The sequence below is a fragment of the Orbicella faveolata genome, unplaced genomic scaffold (assembly GCF_042242905.1).
Source record: "Orbicella faveolata isolate gen_17 unplaced genomic scaffold, um_ofav_v1 contig_25, whole genome shotgun sequence".
NCBI lineage: Eukaryota > Metazoa > Cnidaria > Anthozoa > Scleractinia > Merulinidae > Orbicella > Orbicella faveolata.
In genome coordinates, this window is record NW_028301553.1 from 27,452,699 (window position 1) to 27,479,630 (window position 26,932).

Consider the following 26,932-nt stretch of genomic DNA (forward strand, 5'->3'; position numbering starts at 1 on the left):
GGCCTTCTTGCTTGCATCTGCGAAACCATGAAGTGAGCACTCCACCACCTCCTCATGAGGGCGGTCATAAACACAGTGCTTTACATCAATCCTATGACAGTCAATGAGGCCCTTAATCCAATCTTCCACGCCCTTCTTGGCCCCTCCCTCTAGCTGCTTGTCCCATTCACACTTCTGACGACAGATCTCTTAAAATATAACCTTGACACTCACCGTAACTGGACTAATTAGTCCCAAGGGGTCATAGACTCCTGCTAGTAGCCTTAATGTATTCTGCTTAGTGGCAGCTAAGCCTTCGGCACGCTGCGCAATTGACGTCAGATCACGAGTGATGACATCAGCTTCGTAATCCCACTCACACCCTAACACCTTCTGGCCCTTGCTTCCCAACTTCATGCCCACAGAAGACTTAGCATAACTAATGTCTTCCTCTGTCACCACATCTTGTTTATCACCAATCTGGGTTTCAGTTGCCATTTTGGCCCTTACCTGTGAATCATTTGTCAGCCATTTCCTGAGTTTGAAACCTCCTTCAGCCATTCGACTCCGAGTCTTCTGGTACAACTCCATACTTTCCTGCGCTGTTGCTCCACCACCAACAAAATCATCAACATAAAACGAATCCAACAACTTCGCTTCAAACCTTGGGTCAGAAATTCCATACCTTTTGACATGATGTCGAAGTGTAGCATTCAATAAAAAAGGTGATGCATTCAGCCCACATACAACTCTACAAAACCTGTAGACAACAACTTGGGACAAATCAGAGGGTTTCTCTACCCGCAAGAAATGCAGACAATCTCTCTCCTCTGAGTCAACTTCCACATTTAAAAAGGCCTTTTCAATATCCCCTACCAAGACCACTCTATTTTCCCTGAATTGAAGCGAAATGTTGTAAAACAAGGGGGTCAGAGGGGGTCCAACATGCAAACAATCATTCAAACATGCGACACTCTCACTCTCTTTCGAGGAAGCATCATATACCACTCTTACCTTTGTAGTAGCTGACTCTTGGCGAAAAACTGCTTGGTGAGGCAAGTAGTGAATCCTGGGGGCCTTTTCCAACTCTGCTACCTTTTCTATCACTTCCACTCGTAGCTGGTCCTGTATGATGTTCCCATACTCTTTGAGAATCTCAGGATCCTTTTCTAGTCTTCGCATCTGAGTTTTAAGACGATACTGATAATTACTGGGTAGTTCCGGGTGCCCCTCCTTCCAAGGTAAGCGAACAGAGTGTCTGGTCCCATCGAATGAGATGCTATTTTCAAATGACTCATGAACCTGGTCAGTAATCTCTCTAATACCCAGTGTCTCCAGATCCCACAATCTTCGAACATCTTCTAGACTTTCTTGTTCTTCAACAGAGCTTGCAATGAAATTTACCTGGGTGAAGTGTACATCACTGCATGTGTCATGGCCCTTCATGGGTCCTGACAAGACCCATCCCAACTCCGTTTCTACAGCAACAGGCTCATCAAACTTACCCCTAATTGTGCACCCTTTCTGAAATTGCCACAAGTAGTCTGCCCCAATCAATACATCCATAACCATCTCATCCCTTTCCTTACTCACATTGGAGAACCACAGCCCTTTCAAGTGGGGGTAATCAGATTTTACTAATTCTACATGGGTATTTGGTATACTAGAAATTTCTGGAACTACATATGCCTCCATGTTAATGAAACTCTCCCCCCCCCCCCCCCCCCCTATAGGACTCACCTTGACTTGGACGACATCCCTTAGCTTCATATCCCTTGAGCGTTGCCCAAACGTACTAATTGCAAGCCAATCTTGCCTGGTTACGGGAAGCCGCACAAGCCGAGCAGCTCTGGCTGTGACAAAGGAACGATGACTGCCGGCATCAAATAAAACTCTAACCCTCTCTGGCTGACCCTCCCCAGTGATGACTGCACGGGCAGTCTGTAGGGCTACACGATCCCCCGCACCAACATGAAAACTACTGGGGCTAGTAGTGGTAGGGTTAGCCTCTGGTCTAACTTCAAATTCACTGACTGCTGGCTTATCCTGCTTATCACAAATTGAAATGTGGTGGGACTGCCCACACTTGTTACATAATTCAATCGACTTACAATCTTGGGCTCGGTGTCCCCTTTGCACACATTTGAAACATCTACCATACTTAACTAAAATGTTCTTACGTGCATTCACATCGCTCACTTTCTTACAGTTCGCTGGTGCGTGTCTCCCAAGGCAAAACGCGCAGTTCTCAACTTCCTGCTTCGTGTAAAAGGTGTTGCTCTCCTTCCTTTTCTGCGTATTTCCACCTGAAGACACTGCATAGTAATGGTCTTCCCTCAGTTCTAACTCTTTTAAGAACGCGCTCAACAACTCCTCCATTGACCAGTTCAGAAAGTCGGCTCCCCTCGTGATGGTCAAGCGAAATGCTTCAGGCAACTTTTGCAAAATGGCGGGAACTACCACTGCTGCGAAGGTAGTTTCGTCTACTCCAAGCACCTTCAGGGCTCTAAAATGAGCGCCACAACTGTCGTATAGTTTCCTCAAACGAGATGTATCTTTATCGCTGAACACCGGCGCTAAATTTAGAAAGTCATTCACATGAGCACGCTGTATGGCAGTTTCTTTACCGTACTTCTTCTTCAGAATGTCAACGGCGTCCGCATAGTTTGCTGCTGTCAGGGAGAAACCCGCGATGGTGGCTCTGGCCGGTTCAGTGACTAAACTTCGCAAGTAGGAGCATTTGTCGGCGGCTGTTAGACTTTCGTTTTTGTCGATGGCACTTTCGAAAGCGTCCCAAAATTCTTGCCATTCTTGGATCTTCCCGTGAAATTTCCATACTTCGAGCTTGGGGAGTCTTGCTTTTGCCTTGCTTTGCGGAGGGATTCCTGACGCCATGTTTGAATGAACTTGAGCTGGCGGTGACAAGGCACTTGGCTGAACTATTGGCGGTGGCGGATCAAATTTACTCATCATTTCTTCCATTCCCATCACGATATCGTTCAATTCTGCTCTCACTCCATCACTGTTCTCAATTTCTTTCTTGATATACTCTTCGACACCTTCGGCCGTTGTACTTGCAATAAGGTCAATAATTTGGTCATCCAATGTTTTGAGCGACTCTGTCTTCAGTCGCATCGACTGAATTGATTCTTTCAACCAGAATTTATCCACTGGATTTTCTTCATCACTCAGCCTGTCTTTCAAACGATTAAGAAGTTTCGTCGCAGATCCTCTACGGGCAGCTCTGATTTTAACTTTCTTTGCTATGGCTTCGGCGTCCGACATACTAGCATTTTCAGTCCGCGCACGTGTTCAATCTTGTCGACGTCTTCAAACTCGATTATCCGGCTCGAAGGACCACTGTGATAGAAATCCACACAACTTAGGACTTCACAAATCTTTATTTCCTTCAGAGGACTGTATACTTTCTGTACTTTCACAATCTTGACAATCTTTTCAACACACGAGTTCGTGTTCTCTATCACAGTTTACAATAAAAAATCTAGCACCTTCTCACCCTCTCTCACATGACTTATCTGTCAATCAACTTGAAGCATGTGACAAGATACGTGACATGTAACGCAACTACAGGTTTCAGACATACTCGATTCTTAGATTTAAATTAAAAAAAATAATTATAGATTGAAGACACATGATCTGCTGTTGTGATTTATAATAGGGTTTCCTTATCGTAATTTATGTTACAACGTCCTAAAACCGGGGAGTATGGACTATTCATCAGTAATCAGGATGTACTAATGAGCAGTAAGTTAAGCAATAACTTGGTAGTAATCAGTATTGCTGGTTTTTTGCCTGGCTCAAGTTGTTAAAGGTTTCTCTTGACGCATTACTGCGATAAACCCAACACGGAAAAGCAAATCTTTCTTATAGGTGAACTTATACCGTTAAATTTTCGATCTCATTGCTTTGCTTACATCAATATTTTCAATTTAGACTAATCAAGGCTGTGCTCTAAGAAAAATTCTAGGGAGCCCTTCAGGCACCCAACTATATGTAGGCTAAGGTGCCCAGAAGTCAAGCTTGGTACCCTGAATGAAAAATAAATAAATAAATAGTTAATTAATTGATTAATTATAATTATCTAATAACATTATTAATTGATATATATATGATAACTGATTGACCCTCAAATAAAATTGTCTTACATTGTTTCTAGGGCATTTATCCTATTTACAGATGCCAAAGATAAATTTTGTTCACATGTAACTTTTTGTTATACTGTTGTCAAGAGTCCACAAAGAGAGACAAAATTTACATGTTTTTTTGAGTTAGAATGGTTGATATATGTAGAAAAATTTAGTCCTTTTTCCCTCTTTACCCTAGCCTGTTGCTTCTGATAATTCAGTTCACATTCTCCTTCAATAGACCACTTTCGATATATTAAAATTCAGCCTAAAACAATAGACCTCAGTACGAGGCTCTAGGGAATAAACCCACAAACTCTGTAGTTATTCCCCAGAGCCTCGTACTGAGGTCTATTGTTTTAGGCTGAGTTTTGATATATCGAAATTGGTCTATTAGGGACTTTTCATGGACATTATACAAACCATAAGAACTAAGAAGACTTTTTGTTGACGCTATATGAGTTATAAAGGAAACTGCTGTCCGTATGACTACAGGCCAGTGTTAAGTTAAGCGTATGGAACCAAGTCACTGAACGAGCGATGTTTTGAGCACTTCACAGATGAATTTAAGCATTGTGAATTGAGCCATTTTGCCTTGTAAACTTCAATACAACACAAGAAATCAAAAAGTAAAAGACAAATTATTGTAAGACTGATGTCATCTCCAAGTTACACCTGTAAAAGGAGGTCGCCCGGCTGGGCGACCAGGTATGTTTTTCTTGTCACCCGAAGGTGGAAGCCGGTCGCATGCGGCAACGGGTGCTGCTAGAGCACAGTCTTGCTAAGGACATAAATATTACATCAGATGCGAGCCAACCTGTTTGTTTCTACAGTTGTATAAACTCCTTGGTGACTGACTGACTTTGGCTCGATCGTCTTCAAGTGCATAGCGACTTCTCTGCAAGGTAAGAATACTATGAAAAAAATCTGATATGTGCATTCTAGTCTGTGCAAGTATATTTAAAGGTGATATTTAGCAGCTAGTGTTCGTCTTTATCTGTATGAGTCTAAAACAACAAAGTTGGAGAGCTTTTGCTCGCTTGCTTTTCTCAATTAATTTTGTCGAACACTTCATTTACAGCGTATGATTGTTAAAGTGGTACTATGACGAAAATCGCATCTTTCCTATCGCAGCCATTTTAAAACATAAATAAGTAGCCTGTGTGAGAAGAAAAATGCTATTTACTATATTCAAATATCTCTTTTCGTTCCAGAGATATTCAAGTTTTTAAAATAGGCAAATTAGGCCAGTGATGATGTCATACACTCACCAAATTTTCATCAAAGATAATGAAAAAAGGTATCTCAGCCAATTTGAATCAGAAATGTTTGATTCTTTGTAGTAAGATTCTACTAAATGTGCTCCACAATATGAGCTTAACAGTTTGGTTACCATGGCAACATACTGGGTTCCAGACCTCCCCAATATTAAAGGCATTTCTTGCCACCTTTGGTGTTCCATTTTGATATTTGCAAATGGTGCCTCATATGCTTGATCCAGCAAGCATATAAATATGTTAGCTCAAGTTTGTGGCCTCGTGTAATGTTTTGCGAGCTGAAAATCACTAACATATTGAAATCAAGTGGGTGGGGACTGGAAGAGCGTGAGTTGCCATGGGAACAGAATTTTTTACATCAGTAGGTGTGTTTCCTGTAGAACTATTAGCCTACCAAGTTTCAATGGTCTGCGCTGCAAATTTACCAAGATAGCTCTATTTATATACTTGATAGAAAATTGGGTTGAGTGTATGACGTCATCAGTCATCTCATTTGCATATTTTACACATTTTTCAAAGTTAAATATCTCCGGAACTAGTGCAGATATTTGCAAATGGTAAATGGCGTTTTTAATCTTTCATGGAATTCTATGTGATACACCTAAAAAATCAAGGAAGAAAAATTTGATCATAGTACCACTTTGACTGGCCAATAAAATAATCCTTTTTTTGGGGGGGGGGGATTCTGTACACTGAGATTTTCTTTATATTCAAAAGAGTTGTAACTGTTTCAGGGAGCCATACATGACTAAGCAAAAACAATAGCTTCATGTCACTGTAGTGTGGAAAGCTTCAACGCTAAAGATATAAACAGACAAGCAGTTATCACGCACATTTGAAAGAATAACTTGCAAAATTAAATGCGATAGAAAGAGTTTGTAGGCAATTTCCACAGACTTCAATAGACAATAAATGTATCTGGATGGAGAAGAAAATTAACTAGCTCTTTTTATGTTTCTGCCGATTATCAGTAATGATTAGGCTTTAAAAAGTCGATATTCCCTAATGCATTACAGTTTGGTTTGCATTTGCGTTTCTTTTACTAGTAAATATGAAATTCATAATGGCTTCTAGCACATCAATATTGACTCGTAAACACTGAATGACTCAGCTCCTGTCCTTGGTGAAAGCAAGAAGCTTGATTGAAATGTTGGTAGATACGATTTCTGTGTAAGGAATTATTATTCTTGTGTGCTTTAGAGCGATAAACCCAATGCAAAAAAGCACAATATCTCTCTTATTGCTGCTTTGTTCACAGAACGTTTTCAATTTTGACCATAAGCAAACATTTTATATATCACTTGAGATTAGAGCCAACCTGTTTATATCTACAGTTGTATTAACTCCTTGGTGACCGATTGACACTGTGCCATTTTCAACGGATTTGAAAACAACTCCACGACTGCAGAACTTCTCTAGGTAAGAAAATTATGAAAACAAAATTCTGATATGCGCATTCAGTAGTTTATGTGATTATTGGTTTTCTTTAGAAGTGTATGTCTGTATACGGTAATTGTACAGTATTGTGCAAAACTAATGCAAATGACAATCAATGAATATCGCAATAATTTCGATTTATCGGCGATATTTGAACGATGATTAGCTTGAAATGATATATCGCGGAGATATCGTGGAGCTATTGTTGTAGCTGTTACGATATTTCACTGAGTCTTGTGCGATATATTGTTTACACCAACAATCATTTGCACCGAGCGATTAATCGTTTGCACCAAACAATTTATCATTTGCACCAAGTGATTTATCATTTGCACCAAGTGATTAATCGTTTGCACCGAGTGATTAATCGTTTGTACCGAGTGATTTATCATTTGCACCAAGCAATTTATCATTTGCACCAAGTGATTAATCATTTGCACCGAGTGATTAATCGTTTGCACCAAGTGATTTATCATTTGCACCGAGTGATTAATCGTTTGCGCCAAGTGATTTATCGTTTGCACCAAGTGATTATTTGTTTGCACCGAGTGATTTTTCATTTGCACCAAGTGATAAATCGTTTGTACCAAGTGATTTATCATTTGCCCAGAGCGGTTAATCGTTTGCACCAAGTGATTTATCATTTGCACCGAGTGATTAATCGTTTGCACCAAGTGATTTATCATTTGAACCGAGCGATATATGGTTTGCACCAAGCAACATTTTGTTTGCAGCAAGCGATTTATTGTTTCCACCAAGCGATTTATCATTTGTTGCAGGTGATATATTATTTTCACCCAATGAAATATCAATACAGCCTAGCGATTAATCGTTTTTGCCCAGTGAATTATTGATGAAGTTGATTTGCCAATGTCCTGGATCAGTTCGCCAATGCTTATAATTGTCAGTTCACCACTTTCCGAAATACTCTTTTCAAAAAGGTCTGAAATGTATTTACAAATTGCCAGAGGAATAAAAATAATGTCACCTTTGATCTAGGATGGCATGGATGATGGGTGTTTGTTATAGGCTTGTGTCTTTTGTAATTGTTCATTTCACTCTCCCCAATCTCTCTTTCCCCACGCCATGTTGCCATAATGGGCTCAGTTGATCGATGGCCGATCATATTTGTAAAACTTAAAAAACCAGCCATGGCTTTTTACCCTGTGCAATATGGGCTGCTTGTAAAACCTTTTTACTTAACATTGGCCATTGAATAAAAAATACTGCTTTCTGTCAAGAAGAACCGGGGATAATTGCTTCAACAATCCCATCTTCATAGACCAAACACAACTGACAGATAACATTTTCCGATAGAGAGTAAACTTGGTTCAATTAAGCGACTTGCCGACACGTGCTGAAACACCAAGCTTTCCCTTGAAGAAAAATTAATTAACAGGGTTTGTATGGGTGCTGGAAAACCTGGAAAGTCCTGAAATTTTATTGTGGCATTTTCCAAGATTGGAAAGTCCTGGAAAAGGGCTACTGGTCCTGGAAAGTCCTGGAAATCTCTTAAGCTCAAGTAAAAAAACATGTAATGTATTGCAGACAGTAAGGAGAATTAACATTAAGATAATGGGAGTGAAAGGGTTAATGTGAATTTTAGAGTCCTGGAAAAATCAATCTGAGTCCTGGAAAAGTCCTGGAAAAGTCCTGGAAATTTGTTTCTGAAAAAGGGTACGAACTCTAATTGAAAGTGGGCATGTGTTTAGAAACTTTGATAAACCATCCTTTTATTAATGAAAGAGTATTTTACTGTTTGAATGAAAGATTTGTGTCAAATAAAACTGGAGTTATCATTTTTTCGACTAGGATCTACGAAACGCTTCAGACAATAAACACTGGGCAAGCAACTTGCCAATGCGTGTTGAAACACAGAACTAGTTCCTTGCAAAAGCATAAACTAAACATGAGTGACGCACTTTAGAAAGTTTGATAAACAATTATTTCATCGAGGAAAGAGTATTTTACAGTATGAAAGACCGATTTGTTTCAAATAAATCCTGAGATATTTTTTCAACAAAATATAGTTAACTACAGCACTAACAGGAAAACATTACACTTGGAAACCATTAGAAAGTCGAACAACGCTAACTTTAGCTCTCGGATGTAGTCCGGCAAACTATACAGTTAATGCTTGTAGTAAGTAGTGTTATCTTTGAAGTTCATAATGTGCTAGTTATATAATAAAATAATTATAATGTTTTCAAATGTCAGCAAGCTGTATTCCTGTTTATTTCGGAGCCCAGGGGATTTTTGTTAACATATGCACACAATAAATTGCAGAATAACTTTCTTCTTCATGAATATTGATTGTATTTGGGTAATGTCCTCTCAAACGTTATTGCTTTTACTTTAACAGATCGTAGCATTTAATTGTGTGTTAGAAAGTTTGACAACGGCACTGCACTTGTTTCTTGACAAATTATCTTTTCCTTTGAAATAGTTTATGCCTGTCAGCATGTTCATTAAAAGTAATTTGCATTGCTGGAGGCTCTCTTGGTTTTACTTAAAGTGCCTATGAAGTAAAAAATAATTGCTGCTTATTTGAAAGGCTTTTCAAAGTAAAGAAGAATGGCATTTTCCTTTTCAGAATATCTTTTTGCGTCTTAGGGATATTCACATTTTTGTATTATGCAGATGAGGAAAGTGATGACATCATAGGTGGTTCTACTCAAACAGCACAACACTTAATCAAGAATAACTCTAGAAATATTAAAGCAGTGTTCTTCAAACTTGGCACGAGAAATGTACATCACTAAAGAAACATAATGACACCCGTCATGCCATTGCCATGACAACAATTATGCCACTGGTTCTGTTTTAATTAAGACTAAATTCCCAGATTTTATCTTAAACAAGGATCATCCACTCCCAACAATCTAATGGGGAGAGTTAAAACAACATGGGAACCATGTGTGTTCTGAGCAAGACCCTCTGTCCCACTTTAAAAGGCTGCAAATGGGGATATTTGGTTTTTCACAGGAAGAGACTGAAGCCAAGAGTGTTGCCATGGCAACAACATAGCAGGTGCCATTCTGTTTGATTTGTGATGTACATTGCTGGTGCCAAGTTTGAAGAACACTGCTTTAATATTTCCAGAGTTATTCTCGATTAAGTGTTGTGCTGTTTTAATAGAGCAAGTGTTTTATATGTTACCTAAGAGATTTAAGAGCCAACCTGTTGTTTCTACAGTTGTTACTCCTTGGTGACTGACTAACACATAGCCATTTTCAACCCTGAGAATTCAAAACAACTGCGCAACTACAGAACTTCTCTGTAAGGTAAGAAAAATCAATTATGGAAACAATTATAATATGTGTGATTTAAACAGGTTATATTAAGCAGTGTTTGTCTGCCTATGTATGGGTCTAAAACAGCAAAGTTGGATGTTGTTTTACTCACTTGCTTTTGACAATTTGTTGGAGAAAACAATTTGTCGAAAACTTGATTTGCTATGCTTGTTAACTGGCCAATGAAATAATCCTGTTTTGTGATTATGTATAAGTGTGACTTTATGTTCACCGAGAGAGTTCTAGCTGTTTCAGTGAGCCTGAAGCAACAACTAAGCAACAACTGAGCAACAACAGTAGCTAATCACTGTAGTGCGCCGAAGGCTTAAGATATCAACAGAGTCAAGCAGTAATTATCACGCACATTTGAAAGAATATAACTTGCAAAATGTGATATTCACTGAACACTACGAAATATGCACCTTACTTCAGATGATTTAAAGCCTCGGAGAGAAATCGAATTGCCCAGTTGAAATGAATATTTGTTCTTTAATAGACTGATAGTTGTAAAACAACTGATCCAGTGGATTTCATTTTCACATGACTTTTCTTGTTGTAGAAATACTAAACCAAAGATGGCCAATTAAGTATGCATAAATGATAGACAACCTATTTATTTCTACTGTTGTATTAACTCCTTCAGGTGACTGACTGATACTGTGTCATTTCCAACAGATTTTAAAAAATTAACTCCACGACTTCACAACTTCTCTAGGTAAGAAAATTGTGAAAACAAAAATTCTCATATCACATGGCATGTATTTAGTAGTTTGTGTGATTATTACGGTAGGTTTCATTTAGGAGTGTTTGTCTGCATTATGTTAATTGGTCTAAAACAACAAAGGTGGAAAGCTTTTCACTCAATTTGGATACCTTTTTTAACAAAGTTGTGTTTTTGATGCAGTACTCTCTGACTTTCGCTATATTCAACACAGTTCTAAGCTATTTTTAATGAGACAATTACAAGACTAAGCAAAGGCATTTTAAAGCTTCACTGTTTAAGCACAGAAAGCTTTTAAACACTGACGATATAAACAGACCAGCAGTTGTCAAGTGTATTTGAAAGACTGTAACTTGCAAAATGCGATAGAAAGAGTTTGTAACTAATCTCCCTATTTAGACTTCATTACACAACGAATGTATCCGGACAGACATGAGAAGAAAAATTGCAGCTCAAGCTTTTTATGTACATTTGTGGTGTATTATCGGTGATCAGTCATGGTCACTGCAGGCTTAAAGGATTCGGTGTTCACTAGTACTTGTGCATTACATCCTCCTTATCATGCCTGTTTGCCAGACAATTGTATGTTGAATCTTCAGCTTTGCCTTAAACCCATTATTATCATGTTTGTTTTAAAGCTCCATGCTTAAATGTTACAGGCAAATGAGGTTTATTTACTTGTTTTTCTTATTCTTAATGGTCTATATACTTTTATTGGTGACATTGGGACAGGTCAAGTTGATGTGAGGTCTTTGAAGTTGACACGAGAAGAAGGACAGCGTTTCCTGAAAGATGGTGCATAAATAACTTTCAGTTTGTTCAACGACTTCATTAGCACTTCTGATCAATTGTATACCTGCGCAGCTGTAGACATGGATGAAATTTGTCCTCTCCAATCCTCAATGGAAGCTGTACCTGGAACAAGTACATGTAAGTATGAATTTGTATTATTTTTAATTAATGTTTGTTCATAATAGTTGTTTTAGATTTTATTGGGGGTCTGAGTGGCCACCAAGGAGAGTCACACGTAGTAATATGCACAAGGAGTTGGAAGGGAAAGAGGTATTTCAAGTAAGATTTCCACATGTCCCCAACAGAAAAAAATTATTCAATTATTTAAAGGGACAGTATCATGAGCTGCACATCAGTGTGAAATTGATTTTTCATATTGGCTAAAATATTTGCTTTTAGAGGGTATTTTTAATGTAAATTGTTTTATTTTGTAGCGAAGGGAAAGCAGATTTGTCAAAACTAAGTTTTTTCTAGGTCTGTTTGAGTTTTTTAAAAATAACTTATAATGACGGGCCGTGTTTCTGACCTATCGGATCGCGGCGTGATCAAGACAGGTTCCTAAATTTACCAGTGCTAACCAACTCATGTAAGTAATTTTTTTCTCCACTATACAGATTTCTAAGTTAAATGCGCCATTTGAAAGCTAGCCATGAATGTTAATTTCTCAGTACGTAATGATTCAGCAGCCATGATACATTAAACAGCTAAAAAATCATGCTGTATTTCATCCTACTTTCCATTGAATTATAACACAATCCATTTATCTGTCAACTTCACAGGGCTAACCACCTCGTGTAAAGAATTTTTTCTCCATAACATCTTTGAAAATTGCGAAGTTAATTTACCCCATTTGAAAGCTAACTTAGTGCAGATTCCGCAGTATGTTAAGATTTAGAGGCGAATTGATACAATAAATAACCAAAAATGCATGCTGTCTTAAACCAAAATTGCCATCAAATTCCAACATGATCCACGCATCTTTCCAACGTTAGTTTAATTAATAAATACTTGTTTTCACGTTCAATTCGTCGGTAGAAAGCTAAGTGAATGCAGGTTCTTAAGAAATTTATGATTTTTTTGGTAAAGATGCACTGAGTAGCTCAACTGGCCAAGGTACATTTACTGCATAGTCTCCACTTGTGGACACCATTTTGAATTTTGCATATGAGATTGAGAATTAATCATTGTTGGACGTTTTCAAACTCTGGATTGAAAGCTCGCATATGCACAACTTACTGATACCGTCCCTTTTAATTTCTTTTAAGTTCATTTCTTTGTTAATATTAAATATACATGAAAAAATTACTCGATTCTGACTGGCTGAGAGCAGTGCAGTTCAAGTGTAAAACCAGTGCAAAAGGTGTAACACCAGTGCAAATTACACATCGTAATTCTGGATAATGATTGGCTGAAAGACAATAGGAAATTTTCTAAGCAAATGATATCACGTAAAATGATGATGAATATTTTGTGTGGAAACTTTGAAAGAGAAAAAATGATTTTCAGAAAGATCTTCCGTCACTTACTCCACGCGAATTTTTTCATGTTTATATTATTACTAAGTAATCATACGGTTTTTCTCGTTCAATTTGGAATTAATTTGCACTTGTGAGTTTTTCAAAAGGCTGAAATTGCACTCGCCGAGACGGCTAGTGGAATTTCAGCTTTTTGAAAAACTCACAAGTGCAAATTAATTCCAAATTGAACTTGAAACCGTATGATTACGTATACTAGCTTAGTGGTACTGTAGTTTCTTATTGAGGTTTTCAAATTACCTTGCAATTGAGAGTCAAGCAAGATATCCCGCCATTGCAATAGGCCCTTAATGCAGCTGAAATCGCATGACCACATTTTCCCTGAAAAAAAAAAATCTATATTATGGACTGTAAATTTCAGATTGCCAGAAATGGAATAGTCTAGAAAGAGCATATCAAAAATAACAAAGTGGCCAAGTTTGAGGCCCCTGGAATTAAAGAGTATTTAAAGTTTATATGACTGTTCGAATTTTCAAAAGGATTTAGAGGATTTGTATGGAAAATGTTGCTGGAGAGCAAGGCCTTTCTCTCCAACAGCTTTTTCCATACAAATCTTCAGACCATTATAAAATCTCAATCTCTCTTGACAGGGCCCTCAAACTTGGCCATTTTGATATTTTCGACATGCTTTTTCCATTTCTGGCATTTGTTCAGTGATATAGCCTGTAATTTTGTGAAAAATAGGTCACACTGATAGCTTAGCTGCAAAGGGCCTACCATGTAAATTGATCCAAAGATAGAAATACGTCAGAACCAATGTGTTACAGTTAACAATGCTTAAGTTATTTAAAGGTTGAAACATTTTTGTTTTTGTTTCTATTTTATTTATATTAATAGTTAAATTAAATGTTGTTGCATGATGTGGATGTTGTTCAGCGTTTAGGTTATTATACTTTAGGAACCTAAGGTGTTATTAATATTAAAGTTAGGGCTGATACTGGACAGGTTATATTTGAAGGTAAAAAAGGGAAATTCTTTATTTAGACTGACAAATTCCGCTTAGCTAAAAAGCGTCCTTGCAGAAAGCCCACTATTAAGATAACATGAATATACATTAATTTATAAACAAGTAAACAAAAAAAATATGAACTAGTTAAAGTGTAAGCACACAAAATTAAAATGATTGCTTACAATAAAAGATATAAAAATATAACATAGTCAATAATTTCTGACTAAATTCATAAATCTAAGAGAAAGTGAAATCAACCTTTTCTTGACTTTTCTCCTTTGGCTAGCTCATGGTTTTGTGTTGGTTGTGTGGCTTGTTTCAGTAATTTCGTTTTGGTTGTTTCGGTGGTTTCATCTGGGAGGTTGTGATTTGTTGCTTTAAGCCAATATTGGACTTGGAAGAGAAGCTCACAAGTCAACTTGATGAAAATGTTTACATATGTAAAAATAAACTTTCACCTACTAATTTTAAAGTTGTGATAGCTTAAACATGGTACCGTTTGTTGTCATGGCAACTAATTCTGACATCACAAAGATTTTGTTTTCTTCTTCAGCCAAATATATATATTCAGGTTTTCCTAGTTAAATTCTGTAAAAACACTGAGGTAGCTGTGTGATGATAAAAATATTTAATCACTTGAAATAGGTCAAAGCCTTAATTTTAAGTATTGTGAGTAACAACAGCAGTTCAGCTATAAATTTGAACCATTATTTCTCTTTGTAGTAAGAGATGGCACACCCACAGATTATGAATTAGAAGTACTGGGTGATAAAATTGTAAACTGGAAAAGGCTTGGGCGTCGCCTTGGGCTCAGTGATCCACAGCTTGAACAAATAAATCAAGCTCACAACCAACTGTCTGAAAAGGTATACCAGATGTTAAAGCACTGGAAACAAGGAAAAGGTTCTTCAGCAGCAACCTACAAGGCCTTGTGTGATGCATTAAGCCACGAACTTGTGCAGCGCCAAGACTTGGCAGAGCAGTTTTGTTACGTTAATGGTAAGTATTTTTTACAATGTTAAGTGCTGTTCCAGTAGTCTAATGGTTTAAGTGTGATGTACTCCAGATCAAGAAGTCTGGATGGGGTTAATTTGTCATGTTCTCAGGCAACAAAATTTGCTCTTACAGCACCTCTCTTCATCCAGGTGCAAATTAAAGGTTAATTGACAGGGTGTTGTATGCAAGGCACCAACATACAATTTTTTTCATCACTAATCAAGTTTCCCTTAAGGTTACTATTTTCAGTGACAACTTAATTTGAAGGAATTTATCAGTTGCATGAAAATTTAGTAGCTCAAGTCAAGATATCACTCACTTGCAGCGTAATATACCTGCCAACTTTTTTCCTTTTGTCTCACATGCATGAGATTTTAAGCTTGTGAGTGCCAGGCCTTATGAAGGTAACTCAAATATTTCTCAAGATGTCCAAAGATTTCAATTACTTTTCAAAGGTTTTCCTGTCTGAGTCACACTGACGTGTTTCACCAAAGATTACACTGTTGCCAGTACAAAGTAACATTCCTTTAAAGAAAATGGCTACTTTAAATGGGCAGTGCTATAAATATAGTAACCTAAAATTGAAGTTTTAAAAATATTAAAAAAATACCCTACTTAACTTAGCCTTTTGCCCTTTTGTAAGATAGGTAATTTTATGCCCCTCCCCCTCCCTGGTCCCTCAATAGTTACCTAACCTAAATCGCATGTTAAGCATTCATACTTGTCTACTTAAGTGATTAAATCAATTGTTTTTCATGATATCACATAGCACGTAAATGCCACATTTGCAAATTTCTATCATCTTGGATTTAAACTTTGTTCTGAGAACTGTCAGAACAGCTCCAAAATTGGTTTCAATAACATCAGAGGAAATGTAAAGAATTTTAGAAACAAGACAAATAATTGATGATTGAAGTAAGGATTTTGGGATAAATCCTTCTCCATGTCATTAATAATTCTTTAAGTTTGAACAAGGAAATCATGACCAGATGGTGTTTGGATTAAATTAGCATAGATTTTTGCAGTTTTAGAATGGAACCCTGCCTCACAGCCACCCCATTAATACAGCCACCTCTGTATTGTGTCCACTTTGAAGTGGCCTGAACAGAAGCTCTGAGTCAGTCATTTTCTTATTTAAAGAACCCCTCATACGGGGTTTTATGGCCTGTTGTTGACTGGATTAATGGGGTTCGATGTTTTCCTTGACTTCGTCTCAGGGAACATCAAGATTCTCGGTAAAACAAAACTATCCATTACCGTTGGGACCAGTAAGTGTATAATATCCACTGGAACCCATTTGGACCATTAGGTCCCTTTGATGATTCATTTCATTTAAGTCGTTTTGCGTATCTTTATAGGACCTTTCGCCATTCAGCAGCCCGCTGGTGCAATACCAGCAGGAAGAGTAACAGCAGAAGTCTCTAGTGCCACTGCAAGTACACATGACAGTGGAGATTCCACTGGAGCGAGAAGTACTCTTAAACGGAAACATTCGGATCCAGATCCTGAACGAGGTATGTAATATATATTAGTTATGCAGTGTTTTTGAATGGTATACCATGGAATATCCCACGAGTCACTTGCATTTTCTTGGTATACACACGAGTCTTATAATTAAGACGGACGAGCGTGTAATATACCAAGAAAATACAAGTTACATTAGTGGGATGTTCCATGACTTCCATGTTATACCAGGAGAGAGCTTTGCGTAACTATTTTATACCACGCCATTGAAAATACAGTGCCCAACACAATCAATGTGACATATGCGCGGCGCATGATGGGAAGGTCGAATTTGTTATCGTCAAATATACCACAGCTTTCCTGTATCCTGTTTGGCTGTATTTTCTATGGCATTGTGCAAATAGATTTAGCTAAGCCTTATGTGTAAAAGCAGAGCTCCATTATAACTTGATAGTAATCAGTCACTCAAAACAATAATGGCTCTGTTAATTCCAAGCCCGCCCATGCCACACCCCTCCGGGAGGCATTTGACTGGTAGTAGGTCCCCACCATGGGGGCATTTGATCGCAAAGGGTTGCCTGAGGATGGGGAATTTGACAATTTAGTCAAGTACAGAGAGTTTTAAATAATTGGTACTTTTTAAAAACGAAAGGTGGCTGCTTTCTCTTCATCCGGGTGTTAACTGACAGGGTAATGCCAGGCACCAATAAACAATTGTTTTCATGCCACTAATCAAGTTTCTCTTAAGGTTACTTAACAGCCTGTACCAAAAGTAAGAAGTGTAAATTGATAATAATTTCCTGGCAGCTTATCTGTCTCCTGTATGATGATCGCTTTAAATACTAAGCAACGTTTTCAACGGTTCCGAAAATAAAGGAAACGAAAAAATAAAGTTATGGTTAAACTGAACGTGAGTGCAAAGAGCAACTTGTATAAGCTTGAAACTAAGTCTGACTTTTGCTCCACCGCAGAAAACCTCAAAGAGACTCTTGAGCAAATAGGAAATCAAGTGATAAAGTTGGGATCACTCCTAGATGAAGGTCAGTAGTTGTCAATTGAGATATTTGGAGTTATAAAGATTCTATCACTGGCAAGAAAAAAAGGTTCTCCTGTAACTTCAGCAGTAAACAGCAACTAATACATTAATAAACAAACGGAAAAAGCGACAGGATGACTGTTGAGCAACTAATGTTGGTAAATTATTGCATGTTCAAACTGGCAGAAATTTGATAATTTCCAACGTCGATATTTGTCTATCTATATATTTTGACATAGCTATGGCAATGATAGCGAAAGCTGATGTTAATTTTCAGACAAACTTCAACAGATGAAAAGTGAGATAGCGAACATGAGTGAGAAGTTAGACACTTTGGTAGCACGAAGAGAGACCGACGATGAAGGTCAGTTCTGAATAAAAACTGTCATGCAGTTTTTGAACAGTAAAAGAACAGCTTATCCAGCGAAAGACTAGCCTGTGACACAGCCGCCCTTTCTCTTTTGGAGAGGGAGGCTGTTATACAGGCTAGCAAGAGACACATTTCTGACGAAAGTGAAAAAGGAAATAATTTGGCTTAAGGTGGCTCAAACCAGTTTTCTGTTTTTTTGAGATTTCTAGAACTAGGTGTGATTTTTCAGGCTTGGAACTGTACTGTTTTGAATGGATGTGCTATTTTTTAAGGTAACTCTCCACTGTGCCTTTCATTGTCATAAATTAAGGTTGGACTGTCCGGTTGCATAGCAACAAACCTAACCCACTTTTTACCATCAGTTGCATCTATCTTAGAAACTAAGCCAGTGACCCCATATTTTTTTTATAAAAATCTTTTTATTAAACACAGAAGAAGAAACAGACAAAATTATACAAAATTCTGTGGAGTGGATTTTTCTTAAATTAAGAAAAATGGAAATTTCCAAGGCTTCCACAGTTTTTTCTTACAATTTCGCATGTGCATTCCGCTTTTGCTGTTGAATATTTTTTTGCATTAAAAAAGCAGGGTCACCGGATCGGTTTTTGAGATATTAGCTTCGTGGATAAGGTAGTTTATTTCTAGGCGCAAAATTAAAATCTCGACTATGCAAGATCGCCCCTTGCGCATGCGAGAAGGCGGTCCGCTGATCAGTAGAGCCCGCAATTCCACGCGAATTAACGGGAATAGTCCGCGAAAAGTGTTTTTTTAGCTGTTGTCGTTAGCAGCCTAAGCGGTCGAAGAAGAGTATCATAAATACCCGGAGGTGAGACTAGCAAAGTCAAAAGAACGAAGAAAACCTGAAGAGTAGTTTTTTTCCTGCAGTTTTTTGGATTGATAGCCGGCACGATCGATCGTTTACGTTGCAGCACAGCGGTTTAAAAGGATGTTTTCCTTTGAAATTGCCTGAAGGATGGATGTTTTCCAAGTTAAAAATAAGTGATCACGCAAACAGCTTACTAAACCTGGCAGAAACAAAGCTTTACGAAGTAGGCCTCGAGCCGCCGTGTTTTTTTTTTATTTTTGTGAACTTTAAATCTCGCGCGCTATCTCGCAAACCCTCGAATGATCGCGTGATGCCTCATACCGAAGTGCATGCTAGAGCCCAGGTGTCTCCCGGAAATATTACTGTTTTGAGCCACGTCAAACTCAATTTTGAGCGATTCGTAATACCTCTTACTAAGCGAGTTCGAGGGCCGTACTGTAAGTTACGGACCGAGTGCGCCGGCCATAAATCGAAGGGGAAAACGAGGATCCGTAACTTACAGAACGGACCGAGAAAACGAGGTTAATAAGATATTTTTTATATCTCTACTGTGTGTCTGACGGGCTCGGGAACGATTTCTATTCACGCGGAACGGCTTCAAATTTCTGACGCACCTCGAAAGCAAAACGACTCAATTTCAAATCATTGTTAAGTGACTCTTACGTCGTTAGCAGGTTTCAATACACAATTTTAGAAGTAAAAGAAAGTTTTAAACTTTTACTTGTTAAAAATGTCAAGAACACTTGGCGATAAATCACGAAACATTTTGGCAACAAAAACAGCTTTAAATTTTAGCGGGCCGTACAGGAGAATACGGTCCGCTAAATTGACCAATCACAGCGCGCGTACTAACTGAAAAAAATAATAATTGTTATTGAAATGTCGTGAATGGAGGTATTTCATGGGCTTATGAATGAATTTGTCTGTTCTGAAAGATTATGAAGGTTGATAACAGGAACTCAACACCTGTTACTACAGTGACTATACCTTACATTAGGGGCACTCACGGATCCTACCGCCCTACAACATCCGTGTAGCCCACAAACCTACAACTACGTTACGAGACTTACTGACCAACGCTAAAGACAGGGACAAACCCAGCAACAGACAGGGAGCGGTTTACAAGATCAAATGCTCCGACTGCCAGGCTTCCTACATTGGCGAGACTGGCAGAAACCTTAACACAAGACTGACTGAACACAAAAGAGCCACGAGAAATCGTGATGCCAACAATCACATTGCTGTACATCATCAACTGACAAACCACAACAGTGACTGGGACTCTGCTCGGTGCTTAACCTACAGTACAAACTATTTTCAATGACTGACTCTGGAAAGCTACTACACTAACCCAGAACAAACGCCTCTTAATAGATGTCAACAACTACCAGCGCCTTATAAAAGGCTTATCCACGAGGGAAACGAAACCGACAAACGGACTTCTAACAGGCCGACTTAATTTGACTAACAATAGACGGACCAAAAACCGACCAATTTGACTGACAATAGACGGATCGAAACCGACCAATGACTGATGACAAACTTTACACTAGTCTTACAGCCAATACCATCATGGCTAAACTGACCAATTACGTTCAACGGACCAGACTCATAACATCGTCGACTGACAAACACTATTCACTTGACTCTGCAGATGATTTCCGCTCAGGTTGTAGAGACGTCAGTCACCAACAACAGTTCTTTTCAGAACTACACTCACCCGGACAATTACACCATACGAACTACTGATACTCCTGGGTTCAAACCATTTACTACATGACTCTCTTGTTTGTATGGATTGGCTTGATTGTATATTTCAACTCAAGCTAATGTACAACGCTTTATTCTCAGACAATACGAGAGATGATTTCAAGGAGATGACAAGGGACATGCGAACCATCATTGAAAAACTGAAAAGTCAAGTGACATCAGGAGAAGAAGGTATAGATTTTATATGGCGATTTTATTGATCCTCTCGAAAAAGTGAAACAAGTTGATAATGTGTAGAACTGTACGGAGCTCTTTTGTCGGAATGAAAGAAAAATTAAGTGATAACACTTATATCATCTACTCAAGATGGAAAACTGATATTCTTACCCATATATGCCAGGTTCTATCATTTGCTGGGTGGGTGATTGATGCCTTCGATCTAACGTGCGGAAAGAAATTTTCTATTAGCCAAATCAACGTCCGTCTTAATTTTTCCCCAACTCTGCTTTATTACCGCACCATTAAAAAATACTGGGAAATAGGAAAAAGACAGTGACAACTCAACCTTAGTCCGTTGTTTCCTGTGTCACTTTGCGTCATATCGTCATTTCATGGCGTGGTATTTGTTAAAGTTAAAATAAAATAGTAGTTGCCGGCAAATTATATTTTATATTGTGATATTTATATCGCGTATTGTAACTATACAAACCACTCTTTGAATAAAAAAAAACACCCAGGAATATGTTGCTGGTTACATAAAAGTGTGAATTAAGGATTGATAAGACTATAGAATGTTTATTTTTAGGAAACAGCGGAGACAACCTTGAGCAGGTGAAAGAGGAAATTGTAGACATCAAAGAAAAGTTGGACACTTTATTGAACCGACTTCCTCTGGAAGAAAAGAAACTGAAGATGGAAGGTAAGATCTACTTTTTTAGCGGGAGCGTGGCGGACAATTGGACAGCTGTTGTGGTTCTCGTTCGGTTCAGGGTTGTGTATAAGTGTAACTTTCTATTAAGAGGATAAAGGACTCATTAAGTTATTCAAGTTATCGCCTTGGTTCTATATTACGCTTATGAGCCCCACTGTTTTGCTGGTTTTTTTGGGACAGAGTGGTTATCAATCTGCCCATAGAAAATGTTACCTTACCAATGACAGTAGTTGTTTGTTTTCTTATCACGATCGCCCTGAAGTAAAAACTAGTAACTGTTGTTGTGACAGAAACTCCTTTAAATTATAAGAGATCTTCTTCTATCTTCTGCTTTTCCGTTTTCGTTTTGCCAAAGTATTGTTTCACATATATGCATATAAAGATGTCAGGAGGCTTGAAAGACTTCCTATCATTCGGTGCGAAATGGCAAAAGATTAAAAGGTTTTAAAAGTTTCCGATCTTTATTATGAAAATTAAGGCTGTTTTGCACTGTGCTTTATGGTGAAGGTGACCTAAGATTTTCAACTGAAACTGACAATATTATAGCCTTTCTCCGTGAAAACTAGAAACTCAATTTGTGAAATCAGAAACATATCAGAGAATTTCTTTAACAAAATTGAAAAAAAACTAGTAACAGATGTTTCTCTTGTAAATGTCCCAAGATAGTTAATGCTCAATATGTTTCTTGAATATGGAAAATATCGAGATAGAAATTAACAGATATATTACAAAAATTATCAATTACAAATTAATTCCCGTTTCCTTCTTTTATCTATGTGATAATGATTGTTTGCATTTTCGCCTTAATTTAAGAAATAGATCGGTTTTAGGCCGCCTTATTTTATCTGTCTGGACAGAAAAGTTACTTGAAGTAGCTTCTCTTTGATTACCTCTAGATGATTTTGATCCAGCTGAGATTATCGACGCAATTCGCCAACTGTACAGAGTCCGCGAGGGATGGCTCACACCGTTTCCTTGGTGTGAAGAGTTTCACTTTCATCTTGATAGTATTTTTACCAGACTCAAAGTGGTCAGCAGGAAAAAAACAAGAGGAACAGTGACAGACAACATCGTCAACATGTCTGGGATCTTTAAACCAAATGAAGAATGTCCACAACCAAGAACAGTATTAATTGAAGGAAAACCTGGCATGGGGAAAACCACTTACTGCAAGAAGATGGTATATGACTGGGCTACAGGAAAACAAGAAGTAGAAGATTGCTTTCCAAGGTTCGAAACAGTGTTGTTGCTGAAGTGTCGTGATATGAAGTCTAACCTATGGGAGGCCATTGATGATCAACTTCTCCCTCGAGATGTTGAACAAGACGTTAGAGAGAGATTCTTCAACTTCATCCGCCAGAATCAGTCTAACGTTTTGCTTGTACTTGATGGATTGGATGAGGTTCCCACAAGTAAATTGCCAGTGTTCAAAGAAATCATTCAGGGTCGCAGAGAACTTTTAAAGTGTCGCGTGGTTGCTACGGCACGGCACGGGGCTGGGATTAAGTTACGAATACACTGTGACACCCTGCTGCAAATTGAAGGATTTACCACAGAAGACGCAGAAGAGTTTATCTTTAAGTACTTTCAAAACATGACGAATTTGGCCGAGAAGCTCCTGTTCAAGTTGGAATATGATGCAAACCTGACAGACATGGCGGAAAATCCTCTTAACACTGTGCTCCTTTGCCTCATTTGTGAAGAATGTGAAGGTGTTTTCCCAGAAAGTAGGACCCAACTGTACGTGGAAATCATAGAATGTATCCTTAGAAGATACAGAAACAAGAAAGGATTACCAGAAACCAACGAGGACCTCGTCCAAGTATACGACGCTCAACTGAAACATCTTGGCCAGATAGCTTTGAATGGTTTGCTTGAAGACAACTTGGACTTTGAGGAAAGTGAGCTGAAAAGTCATACAGATGAATTACCTGGATTCGGATTTTTGTCAGTTCAGACCGGAGGCAGTAAACTAAGACCCCGTCGACACTACAGTTTTCTACACAAGAGTTTTCAAGAATGCTTCGCGGCAATCTATCTGTGTAGTCAGCTTCTCAATAAAGAGATCAGTGTCGACGAGTTCGCTGCTGATAGAAGATACCTTGAAGAGCTTGAAGAGGTCCTTTCATTTACATGTGGTATGGTAGCGGCACGTTGCGAGGAAACAGCAGAAGCCCTTATCAAGAGTATAACGGTTCAAGTGAATGACAAAGAATTCTTTCTTACCTTGCTTGGGTGCATTTCCGAATGTAGAAGAGAAGACAGCAGTTTTCATCTTAAAATGGCACGTGTTTCTGGCTCATTTCTCAAACTTCAAAGTCTTGATCTCGGATATCGATTACCTAGTGAGGGTGACGTTGGTCTTCTAGCTGAAGCACTCAAAGTAAATGCAACGCTGACAGAGTTGAATTTGGATGGCAATGGCATTGGTGTTCAAGGTGCTACTGGTCTTGCTGAAGCACTCAAAGTAAATTCAACGCTGATAGAGTTGAATTTGTATCGCAATGGCATTGGTGCTCAAGGTGCTACTGGTCTTGCTGAAGCGCTCAAAGTAAATTCAACGCTGACAGAGTTGAATTTGGCTTTCAATCGCATTGGTGATCAAGGTGCTACTGGTCTTGCTGAAGCACTCAAAGTAAATTCAACGCTGACAGAGTTGAATTTGGATGCCAATGACATTGGTGATCAAGGTGCTACTGGTCTTGCTGAAGCACTCAAAGTAAACTCAATGCTGACAGAGTTGAATTTGTATGGCAATGGCATTGGTGATCAAGGTGCTACTACTCTTGCTGAAGCACTCAAAGTAAATTCAACGCTGACAGAGTTGAATTTGGATGGCAATGGCATTGGTGCTCAAGGTGCTACTGGTCTTGCTGAAGCACTCAAAGTAAATTCAACGCTGACAGAGTTGAATTTGGATGGCAATGGCATTGGTGATCAAGGTGCTACTGGTCTTGCTGAAGCACTCAAAGTAAATTCAACGCTGACAGAGTTGAATTTGGATGGCAATGGCATTGGTGATCAAGGTGCTACTGGTCTTGCTGAAGCACTCAAAGTAAATTCAACGCTGACAGAGTTACATTTGTATGACAATGGCATTGGTGATCAAGGTGCTACTGGTCTTGCTGAAGCAATTAAAGTAAATTCAACGCTGGAAGTGTTGGATTTGGATGGCAATCTCATTGGTGATCAAGGTGCTACTAGTCTTGCTGAAGCACTCAAAGTAAATTCAACGCTGACAAAGTTGAATTTGTATCGCAATAACATTGGTGAAATGGTACTCACTGAACTCCTCCGCTTGCAACACGATGATCATGTCATCATCGTTTGGTAAACAATCGTCATATGATGAAGACTTGCTTGTTGTTCTGAGTGAAAACAGCTATGGCTGTCTTTTTTAATCAAGTTTTTTTTACGTATTATAACTGATGTAAATAGATGGGTTGTTTTCATTATCGGGTTTTTTCTGATGTGTACTGCATTACTGATAATTTCATTTCAAGTTCTTTTTGATTGTCATTGTCCGATGTTATACGAGTCCGTCGTATTTTTTCTATCAGTATATATCACCTCTTTATCTTAAGTGGCGTCGGAACTGTATAATAAAGAAAATTCTACTACGTTCAAGACCTTGAAAGCATGTCATATTGATTGTATCGTCAAGTGAATATTTTATGCGCCATGAATGGATATGTGTGGGCATTGCTTCATTATCTCACGAATTATATGCTAAACATTTCCAGCGAATGAGATTAAGGTGATGGATTCCTTGGCTGTCGCGTGCTCTTATTGGGTTAGATCACGATCGGGAAAACATAACAATTTTCCTGGACAATTCTGTCCAAGGTGGAAAGACGCAGTGAGGTCAACCCTATGTGAAGTACCAAAGAAACACATAAAAAGGATCTGGATTACAAAGAACAAGCTACAAGTAGCCCTGAAACCAAAGGAGCTAGGAGAGAAGACTTCCCAATCCTTCTGTCACACCGTCTAAAAGGGTCGTGATAGCCTGGGTGCGTATTGATAATCGGTTCCATGCGACGGTGGAATTCGGCGGTAACACAATTAAATTGTCAGATTTCAAGGAACTAATGGTTCATGGAGTTCGCATGGTGCGCCATTCAATCAAGAGGGTTATAAGGGAGCTGTGAAATATCTTACGCAAGAAGTACGGCCATTCAGACTCCTGAAAGTAGCGGGAACTTATCTAATCAATCTTCTCGAGATGCCGGCAATAATGGAGAGAAACGTGGCCTTATAAAACTGGTCTTATAAAACGCTATTATGTTATTGTAGAGTAGTTTCGTCGATGCAAGCTCGGATCTTGTGATTAGTTTCCGTGGCCCTTCGCGGAATTTACTGGAAGGTGAACGTAAGTGGACAGATACAAATGCGATGGTTAAAGCAGGTGACAAAAGTAACGGCCCTTAGCGTTCTACACTTCCAAATGATCGTAATTTCACTGGTAGGATCAACTTGTCAACGATTGCATCTATTTGTTAGCACCGGGGACATGTTTCTTCAGACTGTAATCAAGTTTCTACTCGTGCTGAACGTAATGCATTTCTGGCGGGGAAAAAGGTTGTGTTTTAAGTGGATAGTGGGTCAGCATAGCGTTAGCAAATGTCCTCGAAAGTTCTCATGTCGCGTTTATCGTTGGAGACATCATACTTCCCTTTACCATCAATCCTAGGAACCTTCATCCGCTAGTCATGGTTGACGTCAATGGTCAGAAAAGTCCCTGCTCTCCTCTGGGGTGGGGCGAGTCACTCTTAAGTGCCGTCCAGGTTGATCTCACTCAGTTGCGCGCAGTCAAAAAATATAACGCGTCGCGTGGCTCAGAACACGAACGCTACTGGAGTACGACTTGTGCTTGCGAGCGATTAGAAGAGACTTCGCGTTGAGCACGCGTGCCAGGGAAATTGACAGAAAGGAGATAATTATTGATGCTAGACAGCCCTCATTATGTAGAGCGGTCGCGAATTGCCAAGATATCTCATCTGTTAGGAGTCAAGTCAGGAGATCAGTGATTGGAAGACCCTCTACCGGTGTCACATCATCCTACGTGCAAAGGGTACGCGCAGATCCCTACGAGAAAGCGCGTTCTGCGCGTCGTAAAGAACCTGTTTCTGAATTTACCTGTTTGGCTGGGCTCTTATTGCACCAGGATCAAAACTGATATGGCTGCTGGCTTTCTCGCGGTCAATTCGATCAACAATTATGATCATCTATGCGCTCTACATCTTCAGGGGTTGGTAGATACTCTCGCTCGTGATCAACAAGGAGTCCAGAAAGAGTTTCGCTAGCACCTGGCACGACATCGTCAAGAAGGCTGGTATCCAAATTACTCAGCATGGAAAAGCTATCGGGATGCGATGAAATAATCCATGATTAGCTTAATGAAGACGTGGTTGAGTCGACAGCCCACCGAGAGTTCTACATGCCGCTTTGAGCATGTCATCAGGGAAACA

General features: G+C 38.8%; 3 protein-coding genes and 1 pseudogene across 7 annotated transcripts in view; 3 read left to right on the forward strand and 1 right to left on the reverse strand.

Annotated features, from left to right (window-relative positions):
* Positions 1 to 26,932, forward strand: part of LOC110062436 (uncharacterized) — an 88,721-nt gene that overhangs the window by 7,176 nt on the left and 54,613 nt on the right. For 2 of the 4 annotated variants that reach the window (XR_016208552.1, XM_089294009.1), the window contains exon 1: positions 10,102 to 10,122. The exons of the other annotated variants lie outside the window; for them this stretch is intronic. The gene's annotated coding sequence lies outside the window, so the exon portion shown is untranslated. Of the gene's footprint in view, positions 1 to 10,101; positions 10,123 to 26,932 lie in introns of those variants that run through there. 4 annotated transcript variants of the gene reach the window in all.
* On the reverse strand, positions 184 to 3,277 carry LOC149109718 (uncharacterized). The gene has a single exon (XM_089294021.1). It carries the CDS (start codon positions 3,262 to 3,264, stop codon positions 190 to 192), a length of 3,075 nt encoding a protein of 1,024 aa, XP_089150147.1. The 5' UTR covers positions 3,265 to 3,277; the 3' UTR covers positions 184 to 189.
* Positions 10,035 to 25,098, forward strand: LOC149109719 (uncharacterized). Of its 2 annotated transcripts, none has more exons than XM_089294017.1 (10): positions 10,035 to 10,122; positions 10,807 to 10,846; positions 11,585 to 11,782; positions 14,852 to 15,127; positions 16,483 to 16,638; positions 17,560 to 17,628; positions 17,902 to 17,988; positions 20,672 to 20,761; positions 21,336 to 21,449; positions 22,358 to 25,098. In XM_089294017.1, the coding sequence occupies exons 3-10, from the start codon at positions 11,725 to 11,727 to the stop codon at positions 24,793 to 24,795; spliced, it is 3,288 nt and encodes a 1,095-aa protein (XP_089150143.1). In that variant the 5' UTR covers positions 10,035 to 10,122; positions 10,807 to 10,846; positions 11,585 to 11,724; the 3' UTR covers positions 24,796 to 25,098. The 2 variants fall into 2 exon arrangements, with proteins under 2 accessions (XP_089150143.1, XP_089150142.1); XM_089294016.1 differs by having other exon boundaries at positions 10,037 to 10,122; positions 10,775 to 10,846.
* On the forward strand, positions 18,390 to 20,751 carry LOC149109720 (uncharacterized; annotated as a pseudogene).